Source organism: Malaya genurostris, chromosome 3 (assembly GCF_030247185.1).
Source record: "Malaya genurostris strain Urasoe2022 chromosome 3, Malgen_1.1, whole genome shotgun sequence".
Lineage (NCBI taxonomy): Eukaryota > Metazoa > Arthropoda > Insecta > Diptera > Culicidae > Malaya > Malaya genurostris.
The window spans coordinates 157,444,732-157,461,647 of record NC_080572.1 but is presented as its reverse complement, the minus strand read 5'-3'; the positions used below and the strand labels follow the sequence as shown (position 1 = coordinate 157,461,647).

General features: G+C 37.7%; 1 protein-coding gene across 3 annotated transcripts in view; it reads right to left on the bottom strand.

The window, feature by feature from the left end:
* The window catches only part of LOC131436174 (zinc finger Ran-binding domain-containing protein 2), a 190,970-nt gene that overhangs the window by 67,379 nt on the left and 106,675 nt on the right, over positions 1-16,916 (bottom strand). The window contains exon 4 of one of the 3 annotated variants that reach the window (XM_058604719.1): positions 8,130-8,373. The exons of 1 other annotated variant lie outside the window; for it this stretch is intronic. In XM_058604719.1, the coding sequence (XP_058460702.1) occupies positions 8,274-8,373 (100 nt within the window). In that variant the 3' untranslated portion in view covers positions 8,130-8,273. Of the gene's footprint in view, positions 1-8,129; positions 8,374-16,916 lie in introns of those variants that run through there. One more of the 3 variants, XM_058604716.1, reaches the window with a different exon arrangement.

Below are 16,916 nucleotides of genomic sequence, written 5' to 3'. Positions count from 1 at the left end.
ATGATAACGCCCGTTTTGTTGCCATTGCCTACCATTGTACTTCTTGAATAATGATTGATTGTTGTACTCTTGAATAAAGATTGATTCATGAACCTCAGAAAGTAGTTCGCAAGAAAACTTGTTGGCTATTAGCTAGTAAATATCAAAGCAATTGCATAGGTCTATCTACCAGGCAAATGTAGGTGGTATTTTCCGTTTATTAAGTGAAAATGAAAAAATATCTAATGCGGCTACGCCACATCGTTTTGGTTCATGTGCTGTCCGACCTCGCTACCGCTCGTTCGGACCTAACTAAAGCAAAGAAACTTAGCTTTGAGTAGACCGGGCAAACGAGGCGGTTACAGGTTTGTATGCAAGAGGCCGCCGCTTCCGACGGCGGGTCGGCGGCCGACTCAGCTGGCGTCGGCTCGGCGGCTTTGTGCCGCCGAGCCATCTTGGCTTCGGTTATGTGGCTGCGCCACATCAGTTACACAGGAGACATAACATGCAGGAGATATGACCCTTACGGCGAAATTACCCTTTCGGCAAAATGACCCTTTCGGCGAAATGACCCTTTCGGCGAAATGACCCTTTCGGCGAAATGACCCTTTCGGCGAAACGACTTTCGGCGAAATGACCTATTCGGCGAAATGACTTTCGGCGAAATGGCATTCGGCGAAACGACTTTCGGCGAAATGGCTTTCGGCGATATGACCCGCTCCCCCTGAAAGTTATGACTGAAGCGTTTAATAAAGCCCAGCATGCTATTAGCTTTATTGATTATGGTATTGTAGTGTTCCACAAAAGTGAGCTTGGAGTCTAAGATTACGCCTAAATCTCTTACAATTTTACATTTTTCTACAAGTTGATTTCCTAGATGTATGTTTATAGGTATAGTTTCATTTTTCCTACTGAAAGTTATTGAGTTACATTTTTTTACATTGAGTTGGAGTAGACTTTTGCAGCACCAAATGTGGAATAGATTGATTTCGTTCTGGAATATTACAGCGTCGTTAATATTTTCAATTTCCATGAAGAGTTTCATGTCGTCTGCATATATAAGCACTTTCAGATTTTTGAGTATGAAGGAAATGTCGTTTATATGTAAAATGAAAAGGAGAGGCCCTAAGTGAGAACCCTGAGGTACGCCAGAAGTTACATTGATTGGTTCAGACAGAATGTTTAGGAAGCGGACTACCTGTACACGATTCGTTAAGTATGATTTGAGCCATTCCAGAAGAGTATGTTTTATGCCATATTTTTGTAGTTTGTGTAGAAGTAATGGTATGTCAATACGGTCGAAGGCTTTGCTAAAGTCAGTGTAAAGAGTTTCTACGTAGTTTCCGGCGTCCATTGCATTCAGAGTGAATGTCATAAATTCTAAGAGATTTGTTGTAGTTGAGCGGCCTTTAAAAAAGCCATGTTGTTTGTTTGTTATTACGTTTTTAAGTTGATGAAAAAGTTTTTCATTTACAATTTTTTCAAATAATTTTGGGATGCATGAGATAATGGCTATTCCACGGTAGTTCCGAATGTTAGATTTTGCACCAGATTTAAATATTGGTACAAGAAAGAAAGATTTCCATGCTTTAGGAAAAGTACATTTATTAAGTGATAGGTTAAAAAGTAGTTGTAGTGGTATTGCAAGTTCTTCAGCAAGATTTTTTAAAAATATTGGTGGTATACTGTCAGGTCCAGGCCCTTTTGAGGCGTCTAAGTTTTTCAGTGCTGTCGAAATGTCATGTTATCTCTTCTAATGATCGATCGTTAGTCCTGAGCTGAAACGGTGGCCTTTATTACCATTCTTGCATGCACTTACTCTTACATTTCACTCACACATCATCTCACCCATCAGGTCCCAAACGATATATCCATCCTCACAATACAAACTGGATGAACATCGTTTGACAGCTATCAGTGGTTTGCCCATTGGTTAACTCATTATTATTCCGTTCTATTCTACAATATTCTGTCTCATTCCACAGTAATCCATTGTACACAAACCATCAATAAACGTCAAATATGGACTCGATTCACCGTTCACCTGTTGTCATCGTGTGAAACCCAATTGGGATACGTTCACTCCACTTAACTTCTACTTCACACTGGTTATAGGGACCGGTAGTGTGAAAATAAAACATAAAAAGAGCTCAGTGAAGCCCTACCGGCCTCTCCAACCATGATATTGGAGCGTAATGCAATCAACATTTTATTCACTCACAATCGAAAGGTATCACCATATACGGTTTGATACAACGCATACATACATACATGTATAAATATATACAGGCACCAAGGCATACTGACGTACACACATATATACATACATATACACACATGTGTACATACATATCCATATATACAAATATGTATTTCACACACAAATATTGTAACATTGATTAAATAGTAAATTCTAATAGATAATAATTCTAATAGATAAATTCTAATAGATTTTAACTAAATTCATTGTGCCAATAGTCATTTCATTAATAGAGTCACCATATTATTCTACCGATTACTCGACTTTCAATAAATGAATTGTGATGAAATCAAATACAAAATTTTTGCTTCATCTCTGATAAGCAATACCGCATAAAAGTAGTTCAGAAAATGTACGATATCGCTGTTATAGCGACGCGAAATACTCCTAACCTCATCTCACTCTCGAAGTCAATCTATCGAACAGACACAACAGATCTCGCTCTAACCAATGCACAGTGGTCCGGATCCACAATTTAGAGGGACAAAAACATTTGTGGCTTAGCCTTAAACTTTAGAGCTATAATGTCTTCGGAACAAATGATCAGTGAAAGATAAGCCATATTTTGAAGCATATGGTATTAGGGTGGTTCTAATTATTAGGGTGATGCAAAAATTATTTTCCGTATGTGTTGAGATAGAGGACTGCATCCTTCGGCAAAATTGTAGGAAAACTTATATCAAGCAACTTTGCCGAAAACACTATTGTAGTATCTCTAACGGTTTTAGTGTTACAGCTATTTTAATATATCAACTTAGGGTGTTCCTAAAAAATCAGATTTTTTGCTCTAGCTTTCTTAATATTCACTTCTCGATTTTGGTGTCTTTGAATATCTTTTAGAGTTTGTTGAAACCAATTTTTTCATAACTAGCGCATTCAGGTAGCGTTTTCTGAACCGAAGTTATAAGCAAAACTAGTTCAAAAACAGATCATTTTTAAACTGCTATATCTAACATTGGAGCAAACGAAAAAAAAATCGGTTTCTTTCATTTGATAGAAAATACTTTCAAGCATGTTTATAGAAAAAATGGCGGAGGAGATATTTTTTTAAATTTTTTAAATTGTGTTAAAACATTGGGTTTTTTCATTGAAAAATGCTCTTTCATGTAAGACATTTATTAGCTATACATATTAAAATAAGGTATTGCTGCCTTCTAGCGTGTTAAAATTAAAAATGTTAATTCAGCTGCATAATCGGGAAGATGGAGTACACTCACGTTGGTTGTTACTCTATTCGATAATGCTATTACAGGATCAGACGTTAAAAGAAATCGTTTGAATACATTCTCTAGATTCACTAACTCTCTTGCGCTTCCTTACTGTACATACCAATAGGAAGCAAAGCATGTTTTATAATTGCAGTCCCATGCACCAGAAGTTTATGTACGGTTGGCGACAGAGCATACCATCAATACAGCTCCACAAAACGAATTCTTGTTTGTTCAGTAAACTCCTGGAAAGCAAGTACCGAAATCTTCACATTGTTGTTTATCAACGTTAAGATTATAAAAAACCGTTCAAGTATATTTCCATTTAACTCGATGATTTGCGCTACTGTGTTATATTCTTTGAAAAATCTACAGGCCCAGATACCATCATTCGAGTTGCCTCCTCCAGGTAATGGTTCACCAATGCTAGACCCTGTCAGCTTGGAGCGAAATCAATCTTCAGTATAGGAACGCCATCACACGGCATCACATTCAACATATCATGTCAATTGTGTGGGTGCGCAATGCTGCTATTTTTGCGCGCAAGAATTTTACATTTCTCTTCCCTACTTCAATGTACGAGATTCGATGCGGACTCACCTGAGGGCACCATGCTCGCAAAAAAGGATGTTTCCAATGATTTATTCTGGAAATGAGCGAGCTGGATATCTTGTTAATATGATGTCTTTGCTAATACGTAACCCTAGCTGCTCTTTTAATGCCGTTAGTATGTTTATCTCTTGCTCCTTGACATGCTGATTTTGTCGGGACACGCGCCATGTCGGTTTCTCAATGTGCGAACAATAACTCACTTTTAGCCAAAGTTCCATAGATCGAATCATTGCATGTAGAGGCGAAATCCCAAATTTATATTTGTTTGGATTATTCTCATTTGTTTCAATTCTTGAAAAATTCAGAGCTTTTCCTGAGCGCTTGCATATGTCCAAGCATGGGAGTGTATGTCTGTTATGTCGTTTAACACTTTCGTATCGTTCAGGCAGATCACTAGCTTCGTTGATACAAATACTTTCCCCAGTACTGTGGGAGAGAGCTCTGCAATTTCTGCATTTACTTTGTCCACTTCCTGCTGTTAGTTCCGTGTTTTCCTTTTGAAAGATTATTATTCTGGGCAGCAAAGGGAAACAGATGAAGGTTTGTTGTTCCAGATTATCCAGCCTTTTTGCTCAACAATCAATCGCAAGGGAACCAAACAGATAGCAAATAATGTACAGTAAGGAAGCGCAAGAGAGTCGAAATAAATCAATTCGTAAGTATAGGCAGTTCCATCCACAGAACTTCAATCGTTTAGTGAATCTAGAGGATGTATTCAAACGATTTCTTTTAACGTCTGATCCTGTAATAGCATTATCGAATAGAGTAACAACCAACCAGTACACACTCCATCTTCCCGATTATGCAGCTGAATTAACATTTTTAATTTTAACACGCTAGAAGACAGCAATACCTTATTTTAATATGTATAGCTAATAAATGTCTTACATGAAAGAGCATTTTTCAATGAAAAAACCCAATGTTTGAACACAATTTAAAAAATTTAAAAAAATATCTCCTCCGCCATTTTTTCTATAAACATGCTTGAAAGTATTTTCTATCAAATGAAAGAAACCGATTTTTTTTTCGTTTGCTCCAATGTTAGATATAGCAGTTTAAAAATGATCTGTTTTTGAACTAGTTTTGCTCATAACTTCGGTTCAGAAAACGCTACCTGAATGCGCTAGTTATGAAAAAATTGGTTTCAACAAACTCTAAAAGATATTCAAAGACACCAAAATCGAGAAGTGAATATTAAGAAAGCTAGAGCAAAAAATCTGATTTTTTTAGGAACACCCTAAGTTGATATATTAAAATAGCTGTAACACTAAAACCGTTAGAGATACTACAATAGTGTTTTCGGCAAAGTTGCTTGATATAAGTTTTCCTACAATTTTGCCGAAGGATGCAGTCCTCTATCTCAACACATACGGAAAATAATTTTTGCATCACCCTAATAATTAGAACCACCCTAATACCATATGCTTCAAAATATGGCTTATCTTTCACTGATCATTTGTTCCGAAGACATCATAGCTGTAAAGTTTAAGGCTAAGCCACAAATGTTTTTGTCCCCCTAAATTGCGGATCCGGACCACTGTGCAATGGTTTTCATATATGAAATGACTAATGGATTTGAGATGAATGGAGGTGCCGTCACCCAATTTCGATCTCTTTTATTGGTCGATCGTTAGTCCTGAGCTGAAACGGTGGCCTTTATTACCGTTCTTGCATTCCACTTCACTTATACTTCACTCACATATCACCTCATTCATCAGATTCCACACGAGCACACACAACCTCACAGAATAAACGTCAAAGATGAACTTAATTCACCATTCAACTATTCCGTTATCGTGTGAAACCTGACTGGGGTACGTTTATTTCGCTTAATTTCCACTTCACATCGGTAATAAGGGCCGGTAGTATGAAAATGAAACATAAAAAAGAGCTCAGTTAAGCCCTACCGGCCTCTCCAACCCCGGATGTTGGAGCGTATTGCAATCAACATCTTATTCAAATCGTTTCATGCCTCACTCAATAAACTCAATAATTAAACTAAAAGTTGTAACACATATTTATATTAAATTGTAACAATAGTTAATCGTATCTGATGATGTTTGCAATACCGTCAAGCCCATCAACCACGGGAGGGAATCGAATGGTATATGAAATTGGGTTAAAAGGCCCATTTTCTTATTGATTGTATAGCCCTTACATATGTGAGAAAGTCAAAAATTATAAACCTGTAACCGCATCATTTTCACCAGTTACTAAATTATTCCGTACGTTATCACGCCATAGTTCACATAAAACAGTTGGCGATGAGTAACATGAGTTGTTTTTCAATGAGCAATTAGAACTTTAGGTGTTTTATCATTAAAACATAAATTACAATTGACAATAATTATGCAGTGTATTTGAAAATTCAAAATAAGATTCATTGAATTTACTTCCCATTAAAATTAACAATTATCATAGTATAAATTGTTAATTCTCTGCCATTTTGTTCTCAGTTTTTTCTTCTCAAGCATGTTCATGTGATATAAAGTAGAAGTGTGAATTTAACACACATTTTAGTTGATAGGTTCAAACAATTTTTTTTATTTTAATCTATTTTTGAATATAAAAAGGTAATCAATTTTTTCATTTGCGATATAGAACCCAAAATCTTTTTGTATTAGACCTACTGATATCGACTTTGAAACTTCAAGATTTCTGAGTCGGTTTTCAAGGTGATTACATAGCCATTCTGTACGAGAAAGGCAAAAATATACCAAACTTGTCTATCACAAATAGGCGAACAAGGATAGTCAGGTATAACTACAAAGCTTATCAATAAAATTTAATGGCAATACATAATACATTCTATTTTGTTGGGACATTGCAAATAAAACAAAATTGAATCGATAGCTGTTTTTTATTCATAACGAAATGGGAATAGTTAATACTCCTCCTATCAGAATATCTAGTCAAATATGTTTTTTGACTTGAATTAGCCGATTTAGGCAAGCGATTCCGATCGAGCGCATATTTTGAGAATAGCTAAAAAAATTAAAAAATTCGGTTTTTCTGCATAAAAAAAAAACAATTAAATCCTTTTCCGTACATCATTCACCTTTTATAGCAGAAATTTTGAAAATCTCCATTTTTCGTTTTATATTTCTGCTGTCACTTAACTCACAGGTATCGACTCTAAAACTCACCCCCGGTGACTTTTTCCACCCAGATTCGACTGCAGGAATACGGTGATAGTTCATCCTGGTGACTTTTGTCACTTCATTCGACTGTCAGAATCGTGTGACTCGGGTGACTCGACTTATCTCACCTCACTCGACTCGCAGAACAAGGGCCACTTACTCAGCGCAAAACGTCGTCACTGTTGCGTCGATGGCGAAGGCGGATACATTACATTTACGATCATATCTCGAGTCTAAGTATTTGAGCGTATAGAAAAAAGTGCGGGTCGACTCTTACGTCACTTCTATGATCATATCTCCGGGACCGAAACCGTCATCCGGAGCTCCGACCGTAAAACGGGTTCTCCAGCAATTCTATTACCCTTCTATAGAAACCTGTTTTAATCCACCTAGTGATGATGCCTTTGTCGCAGAGAAAAATTAATAAGTAATTTGAAATTTGAATTCTTACAATAATCACCCTATAATTCCGCTTATATCTCCGGAACCGAAAGTGACAACCAATTGATCTTGGAACTTGATTCACAATCTAAAAGTAGCTTTTAAACGAGTTTAAACTTGTTACAATCAGTTGAGCCATCACCGAGAAAATTGAACGGAGAGTGAATAACGGGTTTTTTTCGGTCACTAGCTATCAAACGAACTTGTTTATTGAAATTAGCTCAGCCATTTTCAATATGAAAATGACACTAGGGGTCTCCAAGCATCGATAAAAAGTCAGGTTTTCCAACAATTCTATTACCATCGTGTAAAGACAAAAATCGATTTTATTCATAGAGTCATCCTTTATTACACAGAGTCGATTAATAATGAAAGGTTGGCGCCTATTATAAGTTGTATAAACCGTTAAAATAACAAAATTTACTTTTAAACGTTGTGGGAATGTGATATTTATTAACACAAACGAGATTGTTCGGAAATCATTTTGATAATATTCACAAGAAGTGCAATATAATATCAAATATTCAAATTATGTGTTACCATACCGAAAAAGTATCGTAAATAAATAATTGAGTCAATTAAATAAAGGTTCTTGCGAATTTTCAAATATACGTGAATATTTCTGAACTCCGTTCAATGGTATGAAGTTGAGTTGGATGATGGTGTCCGAGTTCTCGATTTCATGTATTTGTTGCGATGGAGTTGGTGTTTCCGTCTTTGAATCCGTCCGCCACTGAATAAAAATATATGAAAATAAAAGTCTGATTAAAGTTAAAAAATTACACAAAGAACTTAAAACAACTACGACAATAAATATCTTGTTAGTCGAAAATATATATCAATATTACAATGTTTTATTTTACCACAGCTCGAGCAAAAAGTACTTATTCGAGTCACAGAAATCGGCAAGGACATTTTTTACCAAAACATTTCAAATCCAAACAAAGCATTCGATTAGACTGTTCGCTTAGATAATTTGACAGCTACTATCTACCTTAACAAATAGCTCTCCTCTACCTAGACAGGTCGCAATATCATCTAGAACAGCTATTCCCAAGCAGTGGCCCCCCATACATACCTTCTGTGTGGTATAATACCTCAAACGTCCAGGTCGTGCTCTCATGACATTCTGTGTTTTGTTTTCAACGAGTACCCAGTAAAACTTTGATACATACGAGTGAATTGGAGAAGATTGTGAGAGAAACAGTTCGGGACGGTCCGTGAAGCGGAAGAAAACTACAAGTTCCAGAGCATCATCTGTCGGCCATGTGTCAGTGGCTACAATGAACACCTACGCTTCGCTGGATATTGACTACAATCCAGATGCCGATCCGGATAATATGGATAATGCCACTTGGAAAACAGTGACCAGGAAAATCAAGCTTCCACCGTTGATGGTTGCCAATGCAAATTATCACTCACTGCGGAGATTGACATTCATTGAATGTCGCACCAACATTCAAGTTATGCAGCTTTGGGACCAAGCTGCTTTGCAACTCACAGGACGTATATGCTCTGGTAATGAAACATCCCCAGGAAACGAAACATGAATTTTTCACTCATGACAACCCGAGTGAAAAACCATACAAAGTTGTGCCGAAAGGACTTCCATCAGTCAGCGAAGAGTCACTGATGGACACCTTATCAAAATTAAAAAAGGCGGGTGGGTAATGTCAGAGACATAACTGGATGCCGTGAATACGAAAACAACTGACATGTTCCTCAACACTTCCGAATATCAATTAGTTGATCAATTGTATGAATTATGCAAGCATTCCCCTTTTTCACATTTTTCGCAAAAACAAAGGCTTCACTTGATCTCGTGAATTTCACACATTGATTACTGTGAATTTCACACAGCGAAAAGTGCACAAATCTAACCAAACTGTTCTAAATTTGCACTAAACTGAGGATATTTACCTTCGATTTGCGAATAACAAATCCTAATAGTTCTTTAGAAAACTTTTAGAGCCATTAGAACGGCTGATTTTGCGTAATGCTCTCCAACGTTGTTTTTTCACCAATGCTAATGACTGGCAGCTTTGACGTAATCGCTCTTGTCGAAAGCGGAACTAGCTGTGCAGACGACACAAAACACATCTGCTCGCAGTGGCGATAGCATCCAAACTGATTCAATTTTTGTTAAGAGGTTTCTTTTTATGTGATTTCGTTTGTAGCTTTTTCACTAATGGGCTGTCCTAACGGCTATAAAAATAGCCGCATACAGAATTTTAATGTCGATTATTTCATTTCGGATTTGCATTTCATTGAAAGAAACTATCAGGGTGCTATACGGGATTCATTCCTGCCTTTCAGAAGGACCAAATTGTGGAACTCACTACGATATTAAACACTGTTCGGAACATTTTCCTCGAACGATTTTTGTACAGCCGCAGATATTTTGTTCTCTTCCTCAGATCGCGTTTTGATTGGCTGGTGTTGACATGGGTCAAATGAGACAGGTTTTTCAATAGTGTACTATTGAAATACTTCAATGCTTTTGCTATACACGTTTAAGTTGAAAAATTTCGATTCTATTGGTAGTTAGATTATATAAATCCTTCCACAGATCACTGAGCTATGAGCTTTAAAAATACGAGAAAGGCAAACGCGCCTTATGAATTATCCTCTTTAATACTCGTTTATACCAAACATTTCAGAAAAGTTTAATTCTGAATTATTTGAAATTATGTCACAAAACTGAAAATTTTATCATAAAATTGTGATCATATTTCCGATGGCGTGTAGCAAAAATTATGTTGATTCGTTAGATACAACAATAGATATTCACGATCAAAAACTTATCACTCTCTCAGAGGGTAAATTTTGAAAAGGCTCCCCATAGTAAAGTAAGTCGTATTCACGACAAAAAAACCGGCTCTGGGAATTCATCGAATGAAACGTCGAGAAGATGATAGACGCACGTACAGAGATGCTTTGTGCCTAATTCACTTCAAGAGAGGTATGTTACGACCACGTTGAAGCAGCTTAAGGAACTGAAGGTCATCGATCATGCCATCGTGATATGGAAAACCTACCGCAACCAACGCAGAGATCTAACTCACTGCATGAAATGTCTACACTTCGGGCATGGTGCTCGAAATTGCCACATGATTAGCCGTTGCAACAGCCGCGGATCGAATCATGCTACCAACGAGTGCGCTATGGATGAAGAATCTACCCCCACTGTGCTAACTGTGCTAAGCAACCGAACGAATTTGCCCGAAACGTGCTTAGTTCCTGAAAATATGGAAACAAGCTACACCTCAGCGACAACCATCGAAGAAGAAGGTTCCACCTGTACCACCTGTATCGCCATTGGACCCAGTGAATTTCCCCAGGCTGAATAATCTACCGGATCTAATTCTCCCGCCACCTGGTTTCAAAACTACTGATGATGGCCCAACTGTAAACTCCACTCCGCTATTTACTTCTGTGGAAATGATGAAAATTTTCGTCGACATGAGCTCTGCACTCCGTGGTTGCAAGACAAAAAAAAGAGCAGATTCAAGTGCTCGGTTCGTTTATTATCCAATACGGTGTGTGAAACATTAAAAGTGATGAATTGGAATGCCTGCTCAGTGTGTCAAAAGCAAATTGAACTATCGGACTTCGTAAGAACACAGCACGTCGATGTGTGTGTTATCACGGAAACACATTTGTCACCGAAGATGTCCTTCTCAATACCGAACTACGTCATCATTCGCCTGGATCGAACCCACTTTAGGGGCGGTGGTGTATCGATTGCAATCAGAAATGGTGTGAAGTTTGCTGTACATCCGAGCTTTGGTACGAAGTCCTCCTCGAGTCGCTAGGAGTTGAAATGGATACGACGATCGGAAGGATAAAATTCATCGCAGCATACTGCCCTAGACAGTGCTCACCGAACCAAGGAACTCAATCACAACGAAGAAATGATCTGCAGAAGCTGACAAGAAGATGAAATAAATTCATCATCGCCGGTGATATCAATGCCAGACATCAAGCCTGGGGAAATTCCAGAAATAATCGGACCTTCAAAACGGCTACTACACTATACTGAGTCTGAAGACCTCAGCTCTGACTACTATCCTGTTGTGGCGAAAGTTAGGTCCGGTGTTGAAACCCAGCAATGTACTCGGCATAATTATCATCATGTCGACAGGTCAGCATTCAGCCGCAGTGTGGACAACAACATTAACTACGATCGCCATCCAGAATCAACAGAGGACATCGACAGACAACTAAATAAAGTTGAACGTGCCATCGCCAGAGCTCGTGAACTAAACATAAGAGAAATACCAATATTCCGTACATCTATCACCATTGATTCTACCACTAAACCATTAATTAGGTTAAAAAATATTTATTGAAGGTAGTACCAGAGAACAGGACTCAGGGAAAAGAAAACTTCAGCTAATAATCTAACTAATATCATTAAGCAAAGAATGAACGATATCAAAACAGGGAATTCTCAGACCATATCAGTAAGCTAGATAATTATTCTAAACCTTTTTGGAGATTGTCTAAACTTCTTAAAAACAAGCTGAAACCGATATCACCTCTTCGTCTGGATGACTGTTTGCTTATAACACCGGTTGAAAAAACTACTACTTTAGGTCAACACATTGTTAGTTCCCACCATCTCGGTACATTGTCAGTCCTCATGAAACTACTTTTTAAGCCACTGTCGAAACTGTTGATAGAACGCCTTCTATATTTGCTGCTAATCACAGAATCACTGAAGAAGAATTGAACAAATCGATCAAAAGGTAAAAAAATATAAAAGCTCCGGATGCTGACTCTATTTTCAACATAGAGTTTAAACACCTAAGCGTTAGATTTTTTCAACATCTTGCATCTATTTTCAATCAATGTTTGGTTCTTAGCTACTTTCCCTCTAGTTGGAAAGTGGCCAAAGTGATCCCAATACAAAAGCCTGGAAAGGATCCCACCTGGCCGAAAAGCTATCGTCCGATCAGTCTCTTATCTTCACTGTCCAAAATGTTCGAAAAAACAATCCTAATATTTTGGTTATTTTATATGATCCACTATATACGCTATCTAGTTTTGCTACTTCTTCTGTTTTTAAATAAACAGAGTCATTAATATTCAATGTTGTGGGATTTACATTTTTGTTTGCTTTCTCTATCATAAAAGTTTTTATCTCTTCTAGTCTACGTCTTCTAGTTTTTGTTTTGTTCGGCGGAATATCTAGGTCAGCCTGACAAAATAAGGCGAGTCGAAGTTCCAATATCTAACCAGCTCCTCTAGTTTCAGTCTCAAACTCCAACGAAAATGTTGCCCTTGGCGAATACGTTGATCCGAATATGACACCTGTTCCAGACCCGCATCCTTCATGTAGAATCACGAACTAACTGTCCTCGTAACTTTTTTCAATGTTTCAAATTAGTAAGGCAATATCAGAAGAAACCACTTTCTTTTGTATTTTTTAAACTAAATGTTCCTGCAGCCTTTGAGCAACAAATAACGTCACCTAAATGCTGGCCCAATGGTGTGACGATCGCTTCTTTTTTAGAACGCAATCCAGTTCCGAAGCAACGGCAGATTTAACCCCGATTCAATCTAAACTCATCCCGACCCTTGCCCCAACGGTTGCAAGTCATACACAGTAACAATACTCATTCTCCACGCCCGCATGCAGCCACCCCTCAGTTCATCTGTCATTTCGCCCCCACGCCCCTACTCCAGTAGGACATCCATCAATACCAATATCGTATCTTACATCAGAAACGACAACCACAACTGTAGTTTAGACATTTAGTATAAAAAATGTAGGTGGAATGAATAGCTCTCTCGTCGATTATCAGCTCGCTTGTTCTGATTCGGCTTATAGCATGTATCAGGGTGTCAGGTGAATTGCCGATTTCAATTTCCCGGTTTTTCGAGGTAAAAATTCCCGATCTTTGAAATAGGCTCAAATCGCCCCTGTTTGTTTTTTTTTTCAAATATTTTTTAATTCAAACTCTAAACAGATATCCCATGTCCAAAAAAGATCAGCTAATTAAAGATTGAAATACTTTTCAGGCATCTCGATGTATCTATAGGAAATATTCATTACTACATGTGCATATAAGAAAAGCATAAAGCGTTTTTCTAGCCATCAAGAGGTTTTGGTTACATGTAACCGATTTCTTCTGAGTGCACATGACCGGATTTTTTTGGTATACATATGATTGAAAATATATCAATAAGGAACAACAATCCTATCAGACCAAAAATTTTAAATTTTTATGTAATAAAATTCAATGAAAAATCATAAGATGAAGATATTCCTAAGGTTTAGCAAAACCATTCGGCTGTCATTGCTTACTTTTCTAAAAAAACATTTTCTATCTGTATCTGTTAGTCAATAAACAATAGGTGCATTAGTCATGTCATCCGATTTTCATTGCGTTGATGGGCAAGTAAATCGAATGATAACTGTAAAAACCTGTTTTAATCCACGTAGTGGTGTAATGATGCCTTTCTCATGTATATAATATTGTGATATTCTATTCAAAAAAATTTCTCTTCGATTTTTGAAAGAAACCAAGAGATTGTTTATGCATAACATACAGAATAAACAGTGCTTTGATTGAGTAAGTCATCCTTAAGAAAACGATATGGGTTCACTATTATATGGACTTCCGGCACCAGAACCCGAGAACCGGTATAATCAAAGTCGGTTCGAACAGCCACCAACTAACATGACACACAAACTCTTCTAGCACGCACTCTAAATTACGATTTAAATGTTTGTTGCATCCGAAAATATTTTAGGTGACAATGTACAATATTGAACACACTTTACTCCATAACTCCGGAACCGGAAGTCGGATCCGGATGAAATTCAGGAATTCCGTATGGAACCACAAGACCTTTCATTTGAATCTAAGTTCGTGGAAATCGGTCAAACCATCGTTGAGAAAAGTGAGTGAGATCCATTTTGGTATATATGACCACTATTTCCGGTACTTCCGGAACCGGATACCGGGAACCAGGACAGCCGGAATTGGTTTGTTCAGTTGCCCACTGATAATGACTATCGATTTGTGTAGTTTTGAGACCAGTTTAGAAAATTTTTTACGTTTTTTGTTTCGCCGGTTTAAGTGAGGGTGTACAATATGTAATACACTTTACTCGATAACTCCGGAACCTGAAGTCGGATCTGGATGAAATTCAGGAATTTCATATGGGACCACGAGACCTTTCATTTGAATCTAAGTTTGTCAAAATTGGTCACTCCATCGTTGAGAAAAGTGAGTGAGATCCATTTTGGTATATATGACCACTATTTTCGGTACTTCCGGAACCGGTTACCGGGAACCAGGATAGCCGGAATCGGTTTGTTTAGTTGCCTACTGATAATGACTATCGATTTGTGTAGTTTTGAGACCAGTTTAGAAATTTTTTTACGATTTTTGTTTCGCCGGTTTAAGTGACGGTGTACAATATGTAATACACTTTACCCTATAACTCCGGAACCGGAAGTCGGATCTGGATGAAATTCAGGAATTTCGTATGGGACCACGAGACCTTTCATTTGAACCTAAGTTTGTCAAAATCGGTCACTTCATCGCTGAGAAAAATGAGTGAGATCCATTTTGGTATATATGACCACTATTTCCGGTGCTTCCGGAACCGGATACCGAGAATCGGGATAGCCAGGATCGGTTTGTTTAGTTGCCTACTGATAATGACTGTCGATTCGTGTAGTTTTGAATCCAGTTTAGATTTTTTTACGTTTTTTGTTTCGCCGGTTTAAGTGACGGTGTACAATATTGAACACACTTCACCCTATAACTCCGGAACCGGAGGTCGGATCCGGATGAAATTCAGGAATTCCGTATGGGACCACGAGACCTTTCATTTGAATCTAAGTTCGTCAAAATCGGTTCAGCCATCTCCGAGAAAACCTGTATGATTATTTGACACATACACACCCATACATACACACACAGTCACATAGACATTGCTCAGCTCGATGAACTGAGTCGAATGGTATATGACACTTGGCCCTCCGGGTCAATTTTTACTAGTCGGTTTTTCAAGTAATTGCATAAGCGTTCTATATGAGCAAGGCAAAACTTAATTAAAATCCAACAGAAGCATCCAAATTATCCTAATTTTTCAAAATGAGCTTTCAACATTTGGGGCATTTGGTGAGCAATCAAGTAAACAAACATTAGAGCATTTCAAATCGAGTAAATTATTTTCGATTTCATAACTCGCAAATGCAAGGACTACATATTTGAAACTCAACAAGGTTCTATGCCTAAAAGGTCAACATCTACAAACCTTCTAGCTTTTATCATCCGATCTTTACAATCGCGTCTACAGGTTGATGCTATCTACACAGATTTCTCAGCGGCATTTGATAAAATGAATCATCAAATAACAATGGCTAAACTCGACAGACAGGGTTTTAGTGGCGCTTTACTGGATTGGATGTATTCATATCTTACTGGTAGCGAGATGTCGGTGAAAATAGGAAACATTACAACAGTTCATTTTATTGTTAGCTCAGGAGTACTTCAAGGAAGTTATTTATGACCGCTCATATTTTTACTCTATCTCAATGATCTCAACTTCTCCGTGAAATATTTCAATCTATCATTTGCTGATGACTTCAAACTGTATCATCCTATAAAGGAACTAGAAGATGCACGTTTTCTGCAAGCTCAGTTTGACACATTCGCCAAATGGTGCCACAATAACAGGATGGTATTAGGCGTCTCCGCCTATCTTTCTCCCGAAAACACTCAATAATTACATACGACTATCATCTCTTGTAAAATGTCCTCAAACGTGAATCCTCGGTAAAGGTGTTATTTTCGATCACAAATTGGATTTCAAGAATAATGTTGATTATGTAATTTCAAAAGCTTCTAAACTCTTAGGCTTCATATTTCGTATCACTAAGAACTCTACCAATATACACTGCCTGAAGACTTGCGCTAGTTCGATCAACATTAGAATACGCAGCTATCGTTTGGTCACTTAATTATCAAATCGACATTGATCGTGTCGAAGGTGTTCAACGCAAATTCATTAGATTTGCACGCCGCAATCTACCGTGAAGGGACCCATTCAACCTTCCTAGTTCATTCTTAACCGAATGTTCGAAGTGAACATACGCGTTTTTCTTACAATCGACATCGGCAAAACGATGGTGTCTATCACAGCAAGTGAGTTCCGTGCACCGACTTCGCATCGGTATCGACAGTAGACGCTATTGTGTTATACTCGGGGAGCAACGGACAGTATCATATATCCATTGTTTGCTACCCGCAT